This window comes from Notothenia rossii (assembly GCF_949606895.1).
Source record: "Notothenia rossii genome assembly, chromosome: 7".
Taxonomy (NCBI): domain Eukaryota; kingdom Metazoa; phylum Chordata; class Actinopteri; order Perciformes; family Nototheniidae; genus Notothenia; species Notothenia rossii.
Genome location: NC_136905.1, coordinates 69,324,396 through 69,342,963, shown reverse-complemented (window position 1 = coordinate 69,342,963; position 18,568 = coordinate 69,324,396). Strand labels below are relative to the sequence as shown.

General features: G+C 40.5%; 2 protein-coding genes and 1 long non-coding RNA gene across 4 annotated transcripts in view; all 3 read right to left on the bottom strand.

Moving 5' to 3' along the window:
- kif26ab (kinesin family member 26Ab) overlaps nt 1-5,875 on the bottom strand; it is a gene marked incomplete at its 5' end in the record, with an annotated part of 67,598 nt that extends 61,723 nt beyond the window's left edge. Inside the window, 2 exons of one of the 2 annotated variants that reach the window (XM_079641177.1) lie at nt 3,476-3,694; nt 5,741-5,875. In XM_079641177.1, coding sequence (XP_079497303.1) covers nt 3,476-3,694; nt 5,741-5,875 — 354 coding nt within the window. Of the gene's footprint in view, nt 1-3,475; nt 3,695-3,930; nt 4,168-5,740 lie in introns of those variants that run through there. The other variant, XM_079641178.1, reaches the window with a different exon arrangement.
- Nucleotides 5,876-8,735: 2,860 nt separating this feature from the next.
- Nucleotides 8,736-10,065, bottom strand: LOC307046896. Its single transcript, XR_013810276.1, has 2 exons — nt 10,015-10,065; nt 8,736-9,882 (listed from the first exon to the last, which is right to left on the bottom strand). It is a non-coding gene; the product is annotated as an uncharacterized lncRNA (long non-coding RNA).
- A 563-nt stretch (nt 10,066-10,628) lies between these two features.
- Nucleotides 10,629-18,568, bottom strand: part of aspg (asparaginase homolog) — an 18,367-nt gene continuing 10,427 nt past the window's right edge. Inside the window, exons 8-14 of the mRNA XM_079692836.1 lie at nt 18,391-18,486; nt 16,724-16,887; nt 14,275-14,361; nt 13,666-13,765; nt 13,515-13,571; nt 13,315-13,356; nt 10,629-12,024 (exon numbers count right to left, since the gene is read on the bottom strand). Coding sequence (XP_079548962.1) covers nt 11,983-12,024; nt 13,315-13,356; nt 13,515-13,571; nt 13,666-13,765; nt 14,275-14,361; nt 16,724-16,887; nt 18,391-18,486 — 588 coding nt within the window. The 3' untranslated portion in view covers nt 10,629-11,982. The remainder of the gene's footprint in view (nt 12,025-13,314; nt 13,357-13,514; nt 13,572-13,665; nt 13,766-14,274; nt 14,362-16,723; nt 16,888-18,390; nt 18,487-18,568) is intronic.

Genomic DNA, 18,568 nt, shown 5'->3' with positions numbered 1-18,568 from the left:
ACAAGTGGAGCTCACAAGGTCCAGGACTGTTTGGATATTCATGGGCCTCAGTATTTATGAGCAGTTGACTTTATCAGTGACCTGCAGTTCGTGCAACATACCAAACCCAAAAATGTGTGGGCTTTTCATCTCTGGCTTAAAAATTATAAGAAAACTTCATATTTTTCCATATTCCAACCTTTTGTCTTATCAGTAAAGTAACTTCCATTGCCTTAGAGGGCAACAGTACATATTCTTGGCTAAAATATTAAAAGAATGACATTTTGGTGAATGTGCTTATCGTTTTCTTGCAGAGAGTTGGATGAAGAAATCGATACTACTCTCATGTTTACCGTATGCTAGATATGGATTTACAGCCATCAGTTGGTTAGCTTATAACTTAGCAAAGAGACTGGGAAACAGTCAAAGTAGCAGTGTTTATCAGGAGGTGACTCCCCCAGGCAGAAAAATAGATGAATGCAATCTTGCAACATGTCTTCTGCACTCTCTTTTCTTCCTACGTTTTAATCCAGTATAACAAATATTTGCTAATTCCAGAGTTTTAGAGATCCTAGTTTTTTGCTTTGGACAGAGCTATGCTACTGAATCTGTTTCCCCCACCCCCTACTTCCTGTTATTATGCTAATCCTGGCTAATAAACGGCTGGCCCCAGCTACATATTGACCATACATACAATCTTTGTGAGAAATCGCATTTCAAAAAAATAGTTTTATTTGTAAAACTTGATCTTCAAGTATAGTGTGAACCTTAGCTCTGATCCACTTCCTGGCATTTTTCATCAAAACAATCAAGTCTTTTTTATTCCCATTCTCCCTGAATGTCATCTCTCTCATGGATCAGCGAATACAATTATGGTTAGTCTTTTCAGAAAACAGATATCAAGTAACATAGCTTATGTCTAAACTGTGACTGAGGGGCTTGAGCTTCTGCAGCCCTGCCACGGGCGAGGAATTATAGTCCTTACAGGTTACATTGACCACAGGCTGCTGGCTCTTTACAAACTTAATCGCCAATTGTTGTCACGGACACTCTCTTAACTTTCCAGGAGAAGGTTGATGGCACAGGCACAAAAAACCCTTTCCTCTCATTCAGTTTCATCATAACAACACCAGAATATTAAACAACTCTGAGTGTCAGGACAGAGACAGAGAACAGTAAGCATTTATAACAGAGTTTGGATCTAATCCAGAGCCTCTACTTAGAGTAAGGAGCTAACTGGTTTCTTTGAAGTTGAGGTTTAAGTGGTTAAATTAGGTCTTTCTTTTTATCATACCTCCTCACCTAGTTACTGCGTCCAGCCACAAAACAGTCTACAATTATTGAATCCAGACTGTCTGTTATTCACTCACTACTGACGTCATTTATAACAGTACGTTTTTAATTATGCAAATTAAGTAGGTGAATTCCCTTGAATAGATTCAGTTTGGAGGTTATCAGTGGCTCTTTCATGCTTTCCTGTTTTTAACCATTTGCTCTTTGAATGAAATAAAAAGGGCAATGACTGATGAAACCTAAGGGTGCTTCCTAAAAAACATAATTTCAGCAAAGTTAATTTAGGGTTGAGGCCTGTGACACAATGTCATACAATATTTGTAATTAGAATATTTCAAATTAAGTGTATATGGGCACTTTGGTTGATGTGCTGTTTAAATGGTTGGCAAACACAAGACTGTGTGCACAGTTGATGTTGAGGCAGGAAGCATGAAAAGTATGTAATTGCTGCCATTGGATATGAATGTCTAGTAGGTGTAATTTGTCATCTTGAGTTTATTAATGCTGGCCAACAGTTTCTTCACTTAACTTGGGGGTACAGAGTGAAGAGAAAAGGCCTTTACTTCCCTACATTTGCCCACTTGCAGGACATAGTGTAAGCAGGTTCCTCTAGACACAAACAGGAAAACACAAAAGCAGTGAACAGTGCACTTTCCCCTCTAGTAGTTTTCATGTAGAAAATCACATTCACTCTACCCAAACATTCGTTACTACTACTATATTCAAACAATAAGTCTGCAGCAGGGTAAGGGGGAGAAGGATGTCTGGGGACCGAGTCGACTTCCTCTTCACAAAAACGGGACTGCAGGCGGATGGGGCGGGAGGGGAAGTGCGACCTCGGGTAAACAGTCTCCGCTCTCGTTTTTCCCATGAGCGCCACAGACACAACACTGGCCAAACCTTAGCAGGTATCATGATCCCAGACACACCAACGGGCCACCTGAGTCGCCCTGTTGACCTTTTTAGCCTCCGCCGAGGAAGCAATTTGGAAGCGATCATCCGTAACCGCGTCCATCCTATGAGGCCCAACAGGTGGGCAGCCCAAACTCACAAACACAATGGGTTTATTATCCTTCCATACCATAACCCTGGTTCAATAAAAGCACCCTGCCATCACCGTTTGTCACCCCAGAATTAAGGCCCAATTTAGCCATCAACAAGTGCAAAATAGGGGGGTAAGGGGGCTGCTCCCATCTCTTTCTACAACACAGAGCACCTGGTAAAGGCCACAAAGTACTGCTGGAGGGTCTCACACTAAAAAGGGGAGGTCAGTTCCCATGGCAGATAATGGCAGTTAATGTGTTTACAGGGTGGACTTACCTGATACCTGAACATAGATCTGATATGCTCAGTACAAAGATTAGACCACACATGTCTGAAACAGAGGGTCCAGGTGCTTCAGAAATGCCCCTTGTTACTTGTCTACCTGTCCCTGTAGGAACATTGGGTGCTGTGGGATTTGGGGTGAACCTTGAAGAGATGTAATCTAATCCGACTTCGGGTCTCTCTCTCTAAAACTGGACAACAGAGGAGAACCAGCCCGAGGGCAAACTTGGCCCGCCACTACAACAGTAGTCTCAGGGCCTATATTTAACAGCGGTGGGAATTGTGGGAGCAGCCATACAGGAACACTTTCAATGCACAGCGAAGGTCGAATGGGACTTAACTTCCTCCTCAGTCTCCAACGTGAGCAGGTCGCTCATTTCAACTCCCCCCCCCCCACACACCCAGCAGCAAAATAAAGAGATAAGCATTGTTTAGCCAAACAATGGACCACTTTCAAAGTCTCAAAAGCCTCCATTTTCACATCCATGGCTAGAATTTGAAGTCAAGCTTACAATAAACAACTTTAAAAGTAGATGGTGAGAATTTCTTGGTATAATTATAAACCATAGAGAGGACCAAATGTCATTGTTCATAGATAACAGCCGTAAGAGCAGGTGCAGGTGGGGGGAAAAAGCCCAAAAGACGGGCAACAGACATTTTAAAGCAGCACACACTAGGTTCCATAGCTCTGCTTTGTGCTAAACAATAAGTGAAAGTATGCTAATTTCATGCGTTTTTTTTTCTTTTTACATAATTTGACTTTTTGAGCTAAGGATAACAGGATTCAAAACTTTTCAGTGTGAATAATTGCAAAAAAAGGTTAAAATTTCATAAGGATATTGGCCTAAAACAGTATGGAAAAGTTATAAAAACCAACCTTCAGTGAATTTTGGTCTGCCAGGGCTAGAGCTTGCTTCTTCAGCTCTGTGACTTTCTGTTGACATTGTTGGCAAAAGCCTCCCTTCTCCTCCGATTCGGAGATGGAAACCGAGCCGGCTCCTTCGGGGGGAGGCCGGCTGCTGCACCGCGCGTCCTCCGCCGAGTGAAGCCTTTTCCTGGGGGTTACCGGAGACTCTCCACCCGGACATCCCTCCACCTTCAGCATAAGGAAAAGTTTGGTTAACCTCAAATGTGAGAATAACAACCGGTCTCACCTCCAGTTCGCCGAAGCGTGAGCATGAAACTGTTTGTTTGTACCTTGACGGTACGTTTGAAAGCAGAGCACCTGTCCAATGCGCACCAATGAGATGCAAGTTGTGCTGTTATTTTGTTAAGTAGGAAAAACACGACTGAAACTAATCCTACTTAAATATTGTGCAGTGACACACTTACAGTGAACATGCGGTTGTTATGGTCCCTTCCATCAGGAGCTGATTTGCCCCCAAATGAGCTCATTCTCCCAGATCAAGCTAACACCTTCAGGAGAACGTCTTCGAGAGTCTCACAGGTTTATCGCGAAAAAACGCTGGGCAGAGCCATAGGCGAGACTGGAGACCTGATTGGGGTTTACCAGTCATCTGTCTGATTGAACTGGACCAGTACCTACTGATCGAAAGCAACTGGTGAGTGTGTACCAGAAGTTTACAGCGGAGGATTTGTTGGGACAGGAGGGCACTCAGCGGAGCGCAGGAGGAGGTGTTACTCTGAGAATGGGAGGGCTGAAGTAAACTTTGGTGGAAAAAGTGTGGGGGGACGGGGACGGGGGGACTAAATGATGATTATGAAGCCACTCTGAATCGTCTTTGTGATGAAACGTGATATAATTTTCTAATAGTTTAAACCCCATTACATATTTCCTGTTGCTAGGGCTGGAAAGATCATCTGATTCCACATAGTCTCAGTCACATGCTCTTCTATCAGCTTTTTTCAGCTCTAACCACCATACTCCATGTTTGTATGACTTTATAATACTATGATATTAACATATTCATTATTCCTGACTCTTTATTCCATATACTTGTATCTACAATGTAATGACATTTTAGGTGTCCTTTAAAACGTTGTGATCTCCATTTATAATTGATGTGGACTTGAAAATGTTTTGCCTACACAACAGGAGTTTTCACTGGTGGTCAGGAGAAAACAAATACCACTTTTAGAAAACTCCATGACATTGTCAGAAAAGTCTCTACTCTTCAATAAGCTCATAAGACTAACATCATTGTTATACTGTCCACAGTGTTGGCTGATTGTCCACACTAAGCCCTTTTACCACAATAAAATAAGGATACATTGAGTTCAGGGTGCTTTACTCCTAATACTAATGTGTCTATCATTCCATAGATAATGTTCTCATTAGGTTTTCTGTTTCAACTGTTGCCTCTCTTCAGCAGCACTGCCTCTGTGAGCTGTTGGTGTCTGGCGCCATCCTCTGGCAAAAACACAGAATAGTATGTCTCCAACTAAAAGGGTGCGGGTGTACTAGGTTAAATATTTAATTAGTACACTTTAAATATTTCATGTAGGTGATGTAAGCGACAGTATGCTCTAAAGCATTTCTCTTTTCCTGCCCTCAAACGACCTATTTAGGGAAACCCATAGTCGTTTGTCCTCTGGTTGTCAGACTCATGCCGAACAACACATTTAAATGGAAAATATAAATAATAAAAATATTTCTTTAATTGTAATTTTATTTTTATTTTATTTGAAGAATTTCAAGTTGGGATGCAAAATACTCGAAGATTTTTTAAGGACACAAAAAGATGTGTGTTAAGACACAGCAACACAAGTAATTAAAAACATTTACAGTCCACAAATAGTACAACAAAGAGTTATTAAGAAAATATAAATCGGCTTGGTGTTCATATTGAGCCTCTTCTAATTGATTAAACAACTTCTGTCAAACCTTTCAGTGGTATTTTGGCCATTACAATCATTAAGGATTTTAAAATGTAATGAATGGCAAAGACACTTTTCTCGTAGGAACATTTGACTAAAAGTGATAAATGACACGAAGATATGATTGGTTAGGGTTTGGAGTAAGATAGGATGAAGTTAGTGAGCAAGAGAGGGCGTTGAGGATGCTGCGAGGCACTGTTCAGGGTCCTGAGTAACGGACAGCAGACGCACCTCAGTCTGTCTCGCCTCTTAAGCATCATCCTTTTCTATATTTGTTTCAATCATCACTTTAGGTTACTCTTACCTTGTTTTTTCTCTTTAACAGATGACTTGTAAATCCAAATATGATATCGGAGTCAACGAAGAATGTCCCCAGGTCTATGACACTGGGGTTGGGCTTCTCAGCTCCGGGAGACCCCGATGAGTTTGGCAAAGCCATGTGGGCAGCGAGTATAGCCTAGAGAAAATATTCCACTCTTTGGGAAACCTATTTCATTTGTATATCCATCTAAATCAGTTCTCTCGTACCCTCCAAAAAGATCCACAACGCTTTTTAATCCGGACATCCAGTGACTCACGGTGAGGGCTGTGTGCACGTGTGCGTAAAATCACCTCTCAGGTTTCCAGTAGTCCGAGAAGACAACAAAGCAATACAATCCATCCGGTATGCAAGAAAAAAGGTTCACATCCAAGTGAAATACTTTTTTTTAAGCAATCCCTAGGCTGGTCATGCCTGATCTCTGAGCGCTGGAGATCTGAGAGCGATGGAGCACCTTGTGCATGTGCTGCTCTGTTCTCCAGCATCTCTCTCCCTCACTCCCCCTTCTCCCTCACTCCCTCCCTCCCTCTCTCACTCACTCACTCACTCACTCCCCCCTGTCAGACAGTGATGACCTGCTCTCCCACCCGATTTGCTGGTGCATCATTGTCAGCCCCCACATGAAGATGTAAAGCACAATGACAACCCTGGCAATAACCCCTAACGACAGATTCCCTGTAATATTCCTATACTATTCATGTAGGGGCTTATAGGGTGTCTGGCAAGCAGTAATGACCTCATCAGAGCATACTTTATGGTATGTCTTCCTCCTGTATAATATCCCTATACTGTAGATCCCTGCAGGATGAATGGTTATAGTGTTGCTTTATAGCATTGTATTTTCCCAAGAGGAAATCTGACAGGAGCCACTTGATTTCTTATTGATGATGAAGATCAACTGAAGGGGTAGTTAATTTTTTCTAAATAAAATAAAACTGATTTGATTTTAATATTCTTTGTATCAGACTTTATCCAAATCAAATAAAAATGTGCTTTGTGTGAATCGAGCATATTTCATAATTTAAGGTTTGTAGCCATTGATGTTAAAAAATGTATATCTAAAATCCATGTTGCCAGTCGATATTCAGTGAATAGCCTTCACCATGCAGGCCGAGGTTATCCTATAGAATAATTAGTTGCATTTGGTTCAGTATAGCTAATGTAATTAGGCTGCCGTGCAGTATTGAAGTCAATGTGAATTACTGTGTTTTTAATGGGGAAACTGATTTGAAAACATGTTTCACATTATGTCAGTTCAGTTTGCATTTGAACCAGTTTCTCCTGAAGCTCAACAGCAGAGAGACAGGCTGTAGTGATGATGTCATCCAAACGTGGAGCTGCTCCACAGACAGTGTGGGCCAGTATACAGCTATCTTACTGAGACATGTTTTAGATTCACAGCTGGAAAACTGCATTCAAACTCATGTTGAAGGTGACAACAAAATCAAAAACTGTGGTTCAGAGCTTTTTAACAGAAGGCAATTTTGTTTTGCACCATGATGCTGGAGGACTCCACAGACACAGATTTTTTTAAATGTTTAAAATCAAAGCAGGAGATGCTAAGATATCCTGGCTTTCAGTTTATTTCTACAAAAAACACTGGTTCCTATGTTCCAATGACGCATCAAACCTTCCCTTGGTAAATGCCCATCATTCAATATCCTTTCAATGTTGTAACCAGGCTTTATATTATATCATTTATAGAACTTTCATTCATGTAATTGAATGTTTCTGGATTTCAAAAGGGTAGGTTACTGAGACAGAAACAAAAGTTTGTGCTGCTTTCAGAAGTTTCGTTTTTTGAGAAGGTCAAAGATGATTAAAAGAATAACGATTTACCCACCCAACAAGGATGCTTTGAAAGCAGAGCAGGGGGGTTAAATAATAAATATTTTAAGAATGAATACATTAATTGTTATCCCACAAAACACTTCTCAATCCACGCGACTCATCAGCAACACACACACACACACACACACACACACACACACACACACACACACACACACACACACACACACACACACACACACACACACACACACACACACACACACACACACACACACACACACACACACACACACACACACACACACACACACACACACTGAGAGGGGGGGGGGCAGGGGTTGTCAGCAGACCGATAATTACAATCCATAGTAAAGATGATTTACCACGACCGTCACCCGGCCCTCCCCACAGGAGGAGGTCTGGGCTGGGTCTCTCCCCGGCCGCTGATGAAATTCCGAGGACGGGGTCCCATGGGACTTCCTGTGCCGCTACATCTGCTGCCCTTGCGCACGCACAGGGGAATCGCTCCGGGCATCTCATTAAAGCCTCTCCTATGTCTTCTTATCCCCTTGCCCGTGAGACCTCTGCAGCTTCTCCCGGTGCACGGCAGGCTTTGTGAGAAACGTTTAGCAAATATTGATAGTTCTTGGCGCAGAGAGGAGATCAAAGGGAGAGGAGAAGGGGCTGTCTAAAAGGAGAGGGGGAATAATCGGTGCACAGTGCTCTCATGAATGATTGATGCTGTATAAAGTAGCCTGGCTATATCTTGGGAAAAGGGGATTCGGATTTTCTTGTGTCAGAGTTTGAGTCTTCAGGTCTGGTTTTCCTATCAAACTATAGTTCCAAAAATAAGAGAATGCAGACATGTGTTTGGAATTTAATCAAGTCATTTACAGTCTAAGTGAGTCCAGATTTGGACTTATCAGTGGTTTGATCAGTTTAACAAAGACAGCAAAAGTCCAGGAAGTGTGTCTTAAAGCAGGTTCAAAGCAGAAATATATTACTCATGTCCAGTGATAGAATGGAACTAAGCACATTTACCTAATTTGGAGTTTTTTAATTAAAATGTTTGTGATAAACTGAAGGATGGAAGTGTTCCTTTACCGCTTGAAAAAATTATCCAACCTTGAAAGTAATATTAACTATCTAAAAACCTATTTGGATTATGAATGCATCGTCACAAGGCTGTTTTTTAATCTCTTTTTATTAGTATTTTTTAATATACAGAGGACAGTCAATTATACATGTATGTAAACCTGGCCAGCACATCAAGGCAATAAGTGTTACTATCAACCCCTCCCTGATACTACCACTCCAACCTGTTTTCATCCAGGGTCACAGCTAACAAAAAAATAAAAAATAACATGTACAGAAAAAGTTACAGGAAAGGTTCAGAGATACATAAATAAAAATAGGAATAATACAATACATAACAATAAAATAAAACTCCTTATCCAGGACAATGCAGTGTATGTCAGGTTTCGGTGAGAAGGGTGTCCAACAGGGTTGTTTTTCTGAGCTCATTAAAACTTGACTTTCTAGAGATACAGGGTTCTCACGAGACGTGAATATGACTCATTGCTGCTTACACTATCCAACTGTATATAACGGAGTTAAAATGAGCACAACTGTAAACAACTACAGGAGCATATTATTCAACAATGAAGCAGTAATATTAACACAAAAATATCATATGCTAATTCTTTATCTTCATTGGCCAAAAATAGACAGAATTATTCTCTTTCTAGTCTGGAAAATAAGGTGGAAAATGATAACAGACATACTAGTTTCAGTACTTTGGATAGCAACCATTCATGAAGACTCTCGGCCTGTCATCCTTGACGGACTCAAAAGAGATAAATGGTTCTTTATGGACTTGTTTTAATCAGTATCTGAATAGAGGCACCAGTAAAAAAGAGGAAAGACAAATGTTACTGCGGCAGCAGAGCTGTTAAAAATGTCTATGTTTGACAGCAAAGTTAAATGACTAAAGCCTGATGACTTTTACAGTCCCCCAAACTCCCGGACTGCAGTTGGTAATGAAACACAAGAGGCCAAAATGAGAGTAAAAGACAGAGCAAGACAGTAAAGAAACAGAGAACCAGAGGAAATCACACAGTTGCTTTTACATAAAGGCCTTGAGAGTCGTTTTCCTTTTTAAAGATCCATTCGAAGGCAGCATTTTCCCAAACTGGCAGCATTTGTCTGACTGGTCAAGTGGTCCTAAACATTTCACAATTTTTGTAAAGAACTGTTGAACTGTTGAGAACCACTTAATCAGAGGGACCACAAGCTTCCTCAGGGAAAAGTCTGTCCTTCAACTGTTGTCTCCACTAGAATAAAAACAAACAGTAGACAGAATTAGTTTCCTGAAATGATCTGTTGGTAGTGAACACATCACTACGTGGATTTGAAACAAGTCCCTGAATAAATCTACAGAGATGAGTAGTCAAATCTGTGCTTACCTGGGGAAGGTGAGCTCTGTCCTCGTGGTGTTGTTTCGTAGGTGCCATCCCAGCCCAGACTGAATCACTGCAGAGTCTAAGCTCTTTATATACTGTTTAGGGCCAGGTTCATACAAGTCTCTCATTCAGCGAGGAATGAGGCCCATGCTGGTCCAACCGGCTGAGCTGGGTTCCAGCAATGAGCGTGGCGGGGTAGCCGCCCTGAAGACTGAGATAGCAAATACCAGCAACTGCAGCCGGACAAGTCACATGGACGTATGGAATTTGTAATGTCATCTTTGTCTTCTTAGTTTCTCTCATTTCTTGTTGATTTATCTCACACTCAGACAGTGAGAGTTCACAGAAAGCTCTACGTTTGGGTTTGATGTAGAATCAGTTCTAAACGCCCAATGCAGTCACAATGAATCCAATTATTATTCAGAACAAATCTCTTTAGAGAACACAAAGGGACTCTGTGTACACTAAGAAAAAATACCTTTAAAAATTGGTTGGACGCGTGCTAATTTTAACAGGAACCATGTCAAATTGGAAATTGCTCAGGAGTCTTTAGCCAGGAGCAATTTATTCAGTTTCATGTGAGTTTCAGTTTCAGTAGCAATCACAGGAGACATGACTTTGATACAAGAGATTTATTTCTGTTGCTTTTCTTTTCTTTTTTTTTACACAGTAGGAAGACCATCCTTTACACTCTTTGTAAATACAACATCGGGATAATAACAAAGCATTGCAGCAGCAACATTTTCATGTCATTTCATTGCACTTTAAAAATCACATTAATCACAGAAAAGCAAACAAAAGTAGCGATGTTTGACACCATTTACACATTACAGAACAAAGATAAGGAAAGAAAAGTAAGTCATTTTTTTGTGATCGTTGACGCAAAGTAAAAGAAAATACAGAAACTGGGAGTCTTCATCTGGCTCAAACAATAGTCTAAATTTCCCCCAGTCCATCTCAGAGTGAGATATGCCACTCTTCAAGCTCGTTAATCAGTGCAGCAAACAGGCCGGATGAGTCGGAGAGGTGACTGCAGGTTGTGGTTGTACCCGTTTCTAGCAACAGGAAATGGAAAAGGCAGTGGACAAGAGCTACAGTTGAATAACATCCCAGATGCAATAAAGATAACATTATTTTCACGAGTTAACATGATACTCTCTAGCATCTCATTGTAAAAATACCCATAAAAATAAAATCTGTGATGTACCCTGTAGTTTAAGATATTTTTAGTATATTGCTACAGCAACACACACAACTTTGTAAAGTACTGTAACAGCAGTCAGGGTTCTTTAACTCTTTTAGTACATATTAGGGATGGAAACGATTCATCGAATATTCGAAACTGTTCAGGTATTCGAATGAGCTATGAATATTTTTATTGTAATTTTTATTTGAACATGTATTTATTTTTCCAAATTATGTTTTATAAAAAAAATTCCCACTTTTTTTAAATGTATATATATATATACATACACACATACACATTTCAGTTAACCGTTTTTTTGGGGGTCGAATATTCGAATATACATTTGCTTTCAAATTCCCATCCCTAGTACATTATACAAACGTATTTAACAACCATCCTCCATTGAAGAAGTAAAGGGAGGTTATAGCACTCCATGCTAAAAACGGGTGAATTTCACAATTATCCCTGATTGAACATTCACATTCAGGATGATAATGTTTCTCCTTATACATACATACATACATACATATACTACTGTGCGACAATCAAACGTATACATAGTGTTGCCCTTTTTTGGGCATATTTTAGTGAAAGCAGTGTCTAAATAATGTTGTGCTGGCTTGGAGTTTGGAGGGAAGCATAAGTAATGGCTTTAAAAAAAGTCAAATCTAAAGCATTCGAAGTGCGAACAACTCTGAAACTCAATAGGACGGTGTGTAGAGGACGGCTTGGGAGGAAGAGGATGCACGTTGAGGAAGATTCCTGCTGGTGGAGGCAGCGTCAGCTCACTGTCCTGTCGGGGCGGCGATGAACTCGATCCCTTCGCTCTGCACGGAAACAACAAGAGACAGGATTAACAGGCAGCACTGGAGAGGGGTGTTTCTCCACACACACACACACACACACACACACACACACACACACACACACACACACACACACACACACACACACACACACACACACACACACACACACACACACACACACACACACACACACACACACACACACACACACACACACACACACACACACACACACACACACACACACACACACACACACACACACACACACACACACGAGAGGTCTGAGACATGCTTAGCCTAAATGTTGCTTCTCAAAACCAGGGCTGCAACTAACAATTATTTGAATTAAGGTTTGATGTTGTGTTTTTCAATTCAAAGAATTTAATATGTATCCATTAAAAATCATAAAGTATAGAAAAAGGGTCACAATCTCAGAGGACTGGATTTATGATGGAATAAAAAAAAGGGGCAAAACAGAAATTACACAAAATACATTTTTCATGGAAAGATAGTTTCTGATTCAACTAACCTATTAATCACTTTATTCCGTTTTTAGAAATGTATTTGCAAAAACAATTAACAGTTTTCCACGAACTCTTTATCAGACCATATTTCTACATTTTAATGCATTTTACTGCATAGGCCGTTGGTGGTTAGCACTGTTGCTTGTCCCTTGTTTTGAACAACAGCAGAAACAAATGAGACCTTTTTGTGAAGTGTTTGACTGCCTCGTGTACAATGCATGCTGGGATACACAAGGCAAAACTCTGGGCAGGATAATCAGTTTATAATATGGATGAATGGACGGTTGATATTATAGTATACTATGATATTATTTTCAGAGATGCATCGAACTATAAGCATGATTTACATTTCTGTGCTGAGCTCATTTTCACTTATGTTTTGCTCTGTAGGCCTACATTCAGAGTATACAACATTTTCCATGACTCTTATATGTATGAATTTGCAATTTAATTTTCCATTAAAGAAAATTGTTGTGTATATCAATTTTAGTTCTACAAAGACAAATGGCGAGTCAGACTTCTTAAAAAACGGAAATTGGAAACGGCTAAGAAAATTGCAATCGGTGCATCTCTACTATTTTAGGTCGACAGAGCAAAACATAACTGAAAATTAGCTCGGCACAGAAATGTAAATCAAGCTGATAGTTCGATGCATCTCTGAAAATAATATCATAGCAATAGTAATAATAACAATAATAGGCACAAGGGTATGAAGGGGTTTTCATGCTCAATATGGGACATGCACAAACTGGGAAACACGTATACAGTAGATCTTATTTACATCATCATCATCATCATCATCATCATCTTCACCAATTACTGTCTGAAATTACACAAAACAAAACAGTAATTAAGAAGAAATTATAGACAGAATGAAATCAATGAGAGTTACATTGGTGTGAAAGTAGGTGATTATGTGGGTGTTTGACACATGTAGAAATATGAAGCATGGAGGTTTGAAGAAGCTAGAATTAGGGATACCTTATTTTTGAGTTGGTGTAAGAAGGCCACCATTTCCAACAGGCCAGCAGCCTCAGCCTGTGAGAGGTGAAAACATGAGCATAATGAATAACATGGGGTTTGACTTTATGAACTGTGTTATTAAAGTTTTTCCACTTCATATCAGACCCACTATTATAATTGCTGACTGCCCGTTGTAGCCTGGTTGATTCAGATCGGCTCCGGCAAGGCTCCAGATTTCCAGGCCCTCCATGTCCCCGCTGACTGTCAGGCTGACACAGGACATGAAATGAGTTATCACAGCAAAGGGTTCTGTTTACCAAAATAAGAACTAAAAATAATCAAAAAGTCACTGGGGTGAATAACAAGTTGCTGCGTAAAGAGACTGTTCTGGAACTTGGCCAGCACATCAAGGCAATACATTAATAATGCTGAACTTCTTGACTTATCGTTTTGTTTTAATAGCTAGCAAGCCATGCTGATCATAATTCAACTTAAGGTGTGTTTCTGAAACTGTAAATTGGATCTCTCTTGACAAAACCTGTTGGGTTTCTCAGTGAGATGAATAACAGGAGCATACGGTGTGTCGTTCTATTGAGACACAGAACAGATCTGAAGCTATGCAGCCGGGGAGCATTCCTACAGTTTGTGCAACAGTGGGACAACTGGTTGAACCTGTGTCAGCTATGTAGGATGGGTCACTGCGATGATGGCTGATCAACACAGAATTTGTGCCTGTTTATGTGTGCAATTGTTTCAAGACCTGCTTTGTGTGTCTCACCTGCACAGTTCAGTTCCTGCTTCCTCCAACTTGTCTCTGGAGAAGTGCGCTCCGGTCTTTCTCAGCAGCTTCACCACCTCCTTGTGCCTAAGTTATTGAGAAGACATGCTAAAGAGTTATATTCTTGATTCTTTATATGTGATATATTATTTATCATTCAGTTAAAACCAGCATATACTGAAATCATAACCTCTTTAATGCTGTTAAGAAAGTCAAGTCAGGTAACAATATCTAAAAGTTGAGTTGATAGCGAGTTGATAAAAGTAACATGAGAAAAAGACCATATCTCTAAGACTTTCTACAGATATTTAGAAGAATTGGCAGGGATGAAACCCTCTTTAAATGGTCACGCATGCAGAGCACACAGAACACACAGTAGGTGTTTCTCAATGTCGAGGAAAGCTGCTCCAGAGCCACTATTTCAAGGATGCTATGTCATCGAGTGCCGCCGAAGGACTGTTCCAATGTCCAGGATACTTGGACTTCTACCGCGGCCGGCGTACTTCGTTGCAGGAAATTTCGAGGCAGCGCATGTTTAGACTCCGGTCTTAAAATCCCCACAATGCTTTGCGCACGGACCAATTTTCCAAATCTTTGGCGGAAAATGTAAGGCGGGGCCTCTCATATGACGCACACCTGCACACTTGCTAGCCTGTTCCATTCTTTGTTTTCCGAGGCTAGGAGGTATTCTTGCCTCGCTTCTGAAGGAACTCACTCGGAGGTACATGTGCTACCAAGCAAGCCTCCTCGACATTGAGAAACACCCAGTGAAATTTGTTCTCTGCATTTAACCCATCCTAGTAATAGGAGCAGTGGGCAGCTTTTGTACAGCGCCCGGGGAGCCATGGGAGTGAGGGGGGAAGGGGGATGTCCAGTGCCTTGCTCAAGGGCACCATGGCAGGGCCCAGAAGGTGAACTGGGACCTCTCCAAGTAGCAGTCCACACTCCATATGTTAGGTCTGGTCAGGGACTTGAACCGGCGACCCTACAGCTCTCAGTCCAAGCCCCTACTGACTGAGCCACTGCCGGACATCACATAGATGTAAAGAAAACCACTTATGTTTTACTCCCTAACATACATTTTGTATTTTCCGTGATGTATCTGCTTATCGGTACACATTGGACTAAATAGTTAACAAATAAATAAAAAAGGAAATACTTGGACAAGTGAGATTATTACAAGTATCATTATTTTCTAATTTATCTTCCAATTGTCTACACTCAGTTTGTTAGTGTACTGGCAAGAAACATGTCATAATGCAATAGGTAGTTTTAACTCCCTTTAGGAAGACTAGATGTACTTTCTTTGACAGAGCTGTTGGCAGCGATTGTAGTTTGGCATGTAAAAACAAGTTCCTTAGCCCGTGCATGAACACCCACGCAGGAGTCACCTGCAGTGACACTTGTGGTGACAGGAAACTTTCATTACGATACAAAAGATGTAAAATAGGTTTCTGAGCTGCGGGGATTAGCTGCTTGGCTTGCTACAACATTAGTTAACATGCAGTTGAAATGAATGCTAAAGTGTTTAAAAAGGTTTCCATAGGCACAGTCACGTAAAGAACTAAAAAGGTTTTTTTTAAAAACATTCTGTAGAGATCGTAAAGAAGCCAGTATCTCTCATCTGTGAAACTGGGAACAGGTTGGTGGAACTGGTTTAGGGGACACTCCCCATATTTGTTCTTTCACCCTTTTTTATACACTTTCCGCCACTCCTTATATGGGCATTGTGCTGTGGTGCACTGTGAAATGTCTGGGACATTCAAAGTGTATCAGACATGGTGTCAACCTTACGGCTCAAACTCAAAACTCCAGTTCTATGACTTACTGCCTTTTCATGATATAAATGTAGACAGGGCAAAGCAAGCAGAGGTGTGTAGCATCGGAAGTGTAACGACAGGTGTCGACGCTCCGATACATCCCTCCACCATCACAAAGGAAACAAGTCCACACTTGCAGTACCAACCGTTAAAATAGGACAAGAGCCATTTGGCTCAGCTGAGGCAAATACAACGATTTCACCCTGAGGCTTACACTATAACATTAAGAGCGGCTTTCCCTTGATAGACATTCAGAGCAATGTCAACTAATGACATGGAGAAAAAATAAATAACTTTGGTAAAAATAAACAGCATCTCAGCTGACAACTAGCCTAATTAGTTTATAATTATTGTTTGGCCTCTAAACTCCATTAGAGTTGTTCCCCTGGTTCCCCCCCCCTCTCACAGCCGCAGCTCCCTTTCTGTCATTTACTCAGAGCCAGAGTCCCTACCTAGCAGCAGCTCATTTAATCAACTCCCTTCTTTAGCAGCAATTAACAACATATTTTCAAGAATACTCAAATGGCTGCTTATGGACAAAGGGGAATTTTAAATGTGTTTGCAATTTCATGGATTCCATTACTATTTAGAAAAACAGCCCTTATTGTTCAAAATGAGGCGAGCCGTACCTGAAGCGCACAGCGTTGCAAAGGGGTGTGTCGCCGTAGCGATCTTTAGCATAGACTGTAGCTCCATGACTCAGTAGGTAGTTCACCACTTTCAGGTGGCCCTCACAGGCGGCAATATGCAGCGGCGTGCGTCCATCATAGTCGGCCAGAAACAAGTTACTGCCCTGTGCGAGAGACAAACATAAAGAGAATGTTAACATACTTCACCTGGTGATTAAAGGATAGTAATTCGTTTATTTAATATGGACATCACAATAGCATTATTATGCATGCACGAGGATTAGATAGCCTGTGTTAATTGTTTCAAGTAAAACTCTCAAACTAAACTTTTAAAATGGCTTTTAAAAGAACTCTACAAATCCATAGGTCTACACTAATGACAGGTTTCTACAGGGATGTGGGAAATGTGTTTTTTCTTTTTTTGCCATGGTTAAATATTTATTTTAATAACATTAAAATTGTGTTGCACTCTTAAATAAGATGTTTGATTTGTTGGCGATCTAAATGTTTCTTATTAACACAGATCACTGTTCCTTTATAATAATGACCATGAACACTGTAATTTACAATTACTGTGACTCAGTTTAGGATACATGTACAAATATTACGAGACGTACTAACACATTGCCGTTTTTAATGGAATGGTTGACAATGTAGAATATGACCAGCCTTATAACTTTAATTATCAGGGCGACTTTTTAAACCCCCTTTACTGTTCAGCAGCACATGAGAACAAAGGAAACAAACCCTAAGGAGTATTATGATGAATGAAAAAAAACAAACATATGTATTTTATTATAAAATGATTTGAGTGGTGTGAACATAGCATAATTACATTTGAAAAGTGTCAATAAAAACATCCCGCTTATTCCATCGCAACAGCCTACAAGTCGAGCCACATACACCGAGGAACACGTGACATTGGGGCGGCTCTGGGCCTGCCTTACCAGTCGGGCCTCATGTTTTGTTCTGCTGGGCGCCTGTTTGTTTCTCTGAACCCTCTAACACAGGAATAGTGACCCTGGATTTGTGTTGTTGAACCATCAGTGTGAAAGGTTCACCTGTGTGTGTTGACCCTACTAAACAAATATAATCCAGATAAGCCTGCTAAATGCTGCTCTATTGGCAGAAGAGTTGAGTGCGTTGCTGTGCTTAGAGTCTCATAGCCCGATACAGGTGGATATATTGATATTGGTGATGACAGCACAGGGCATTTCCCTATACACTGTGTTTATGAAATAGTTATTAAATATATTATTTTGTTATCAACTTTATTATTGGTTAACATTGATAACAACATGTGCAAACACATACACAAAAGTAACCCCCTTTACCACCAAAACACACAGTACAATTGGCCTTCATAGATCAACATTGAGAATAAAAAAAAATATATATATCTCTTCACTATTATCCGTAAAGCGTCTTTGAGCACCTGTAAAAGCGCTAACAAATTAAATCTATTATTATTATTATAATATATATATATATATATATATATATATATATATATAGCGACTCATTGGCTTCCTCTGGGTGACCAGGCTATGACCTATTGTTTTGAAGATGAGAACTTTCACTTTGTCAATAACGGTTTTCATTTTTTTGCAAACAAGTGCAAACAGTTGATCCTTATCAACCGTAGTGAAGTTTGTAGTGTTGCCTACCATTTCCTTTAAGGCTTCCAAGGCTTCAATGTCTCCGATCTTAGCAGCAGCACATGCCAGAGGGGGGGTCAGGGCATCACGGATGGCTTCCAGCTCCTGAACACACCACAGACTCCATCAGAAAAACTGCAACTTGACCGATGTGTAAAAATGAATCAACTTTGGCTTTTAAAGGTTT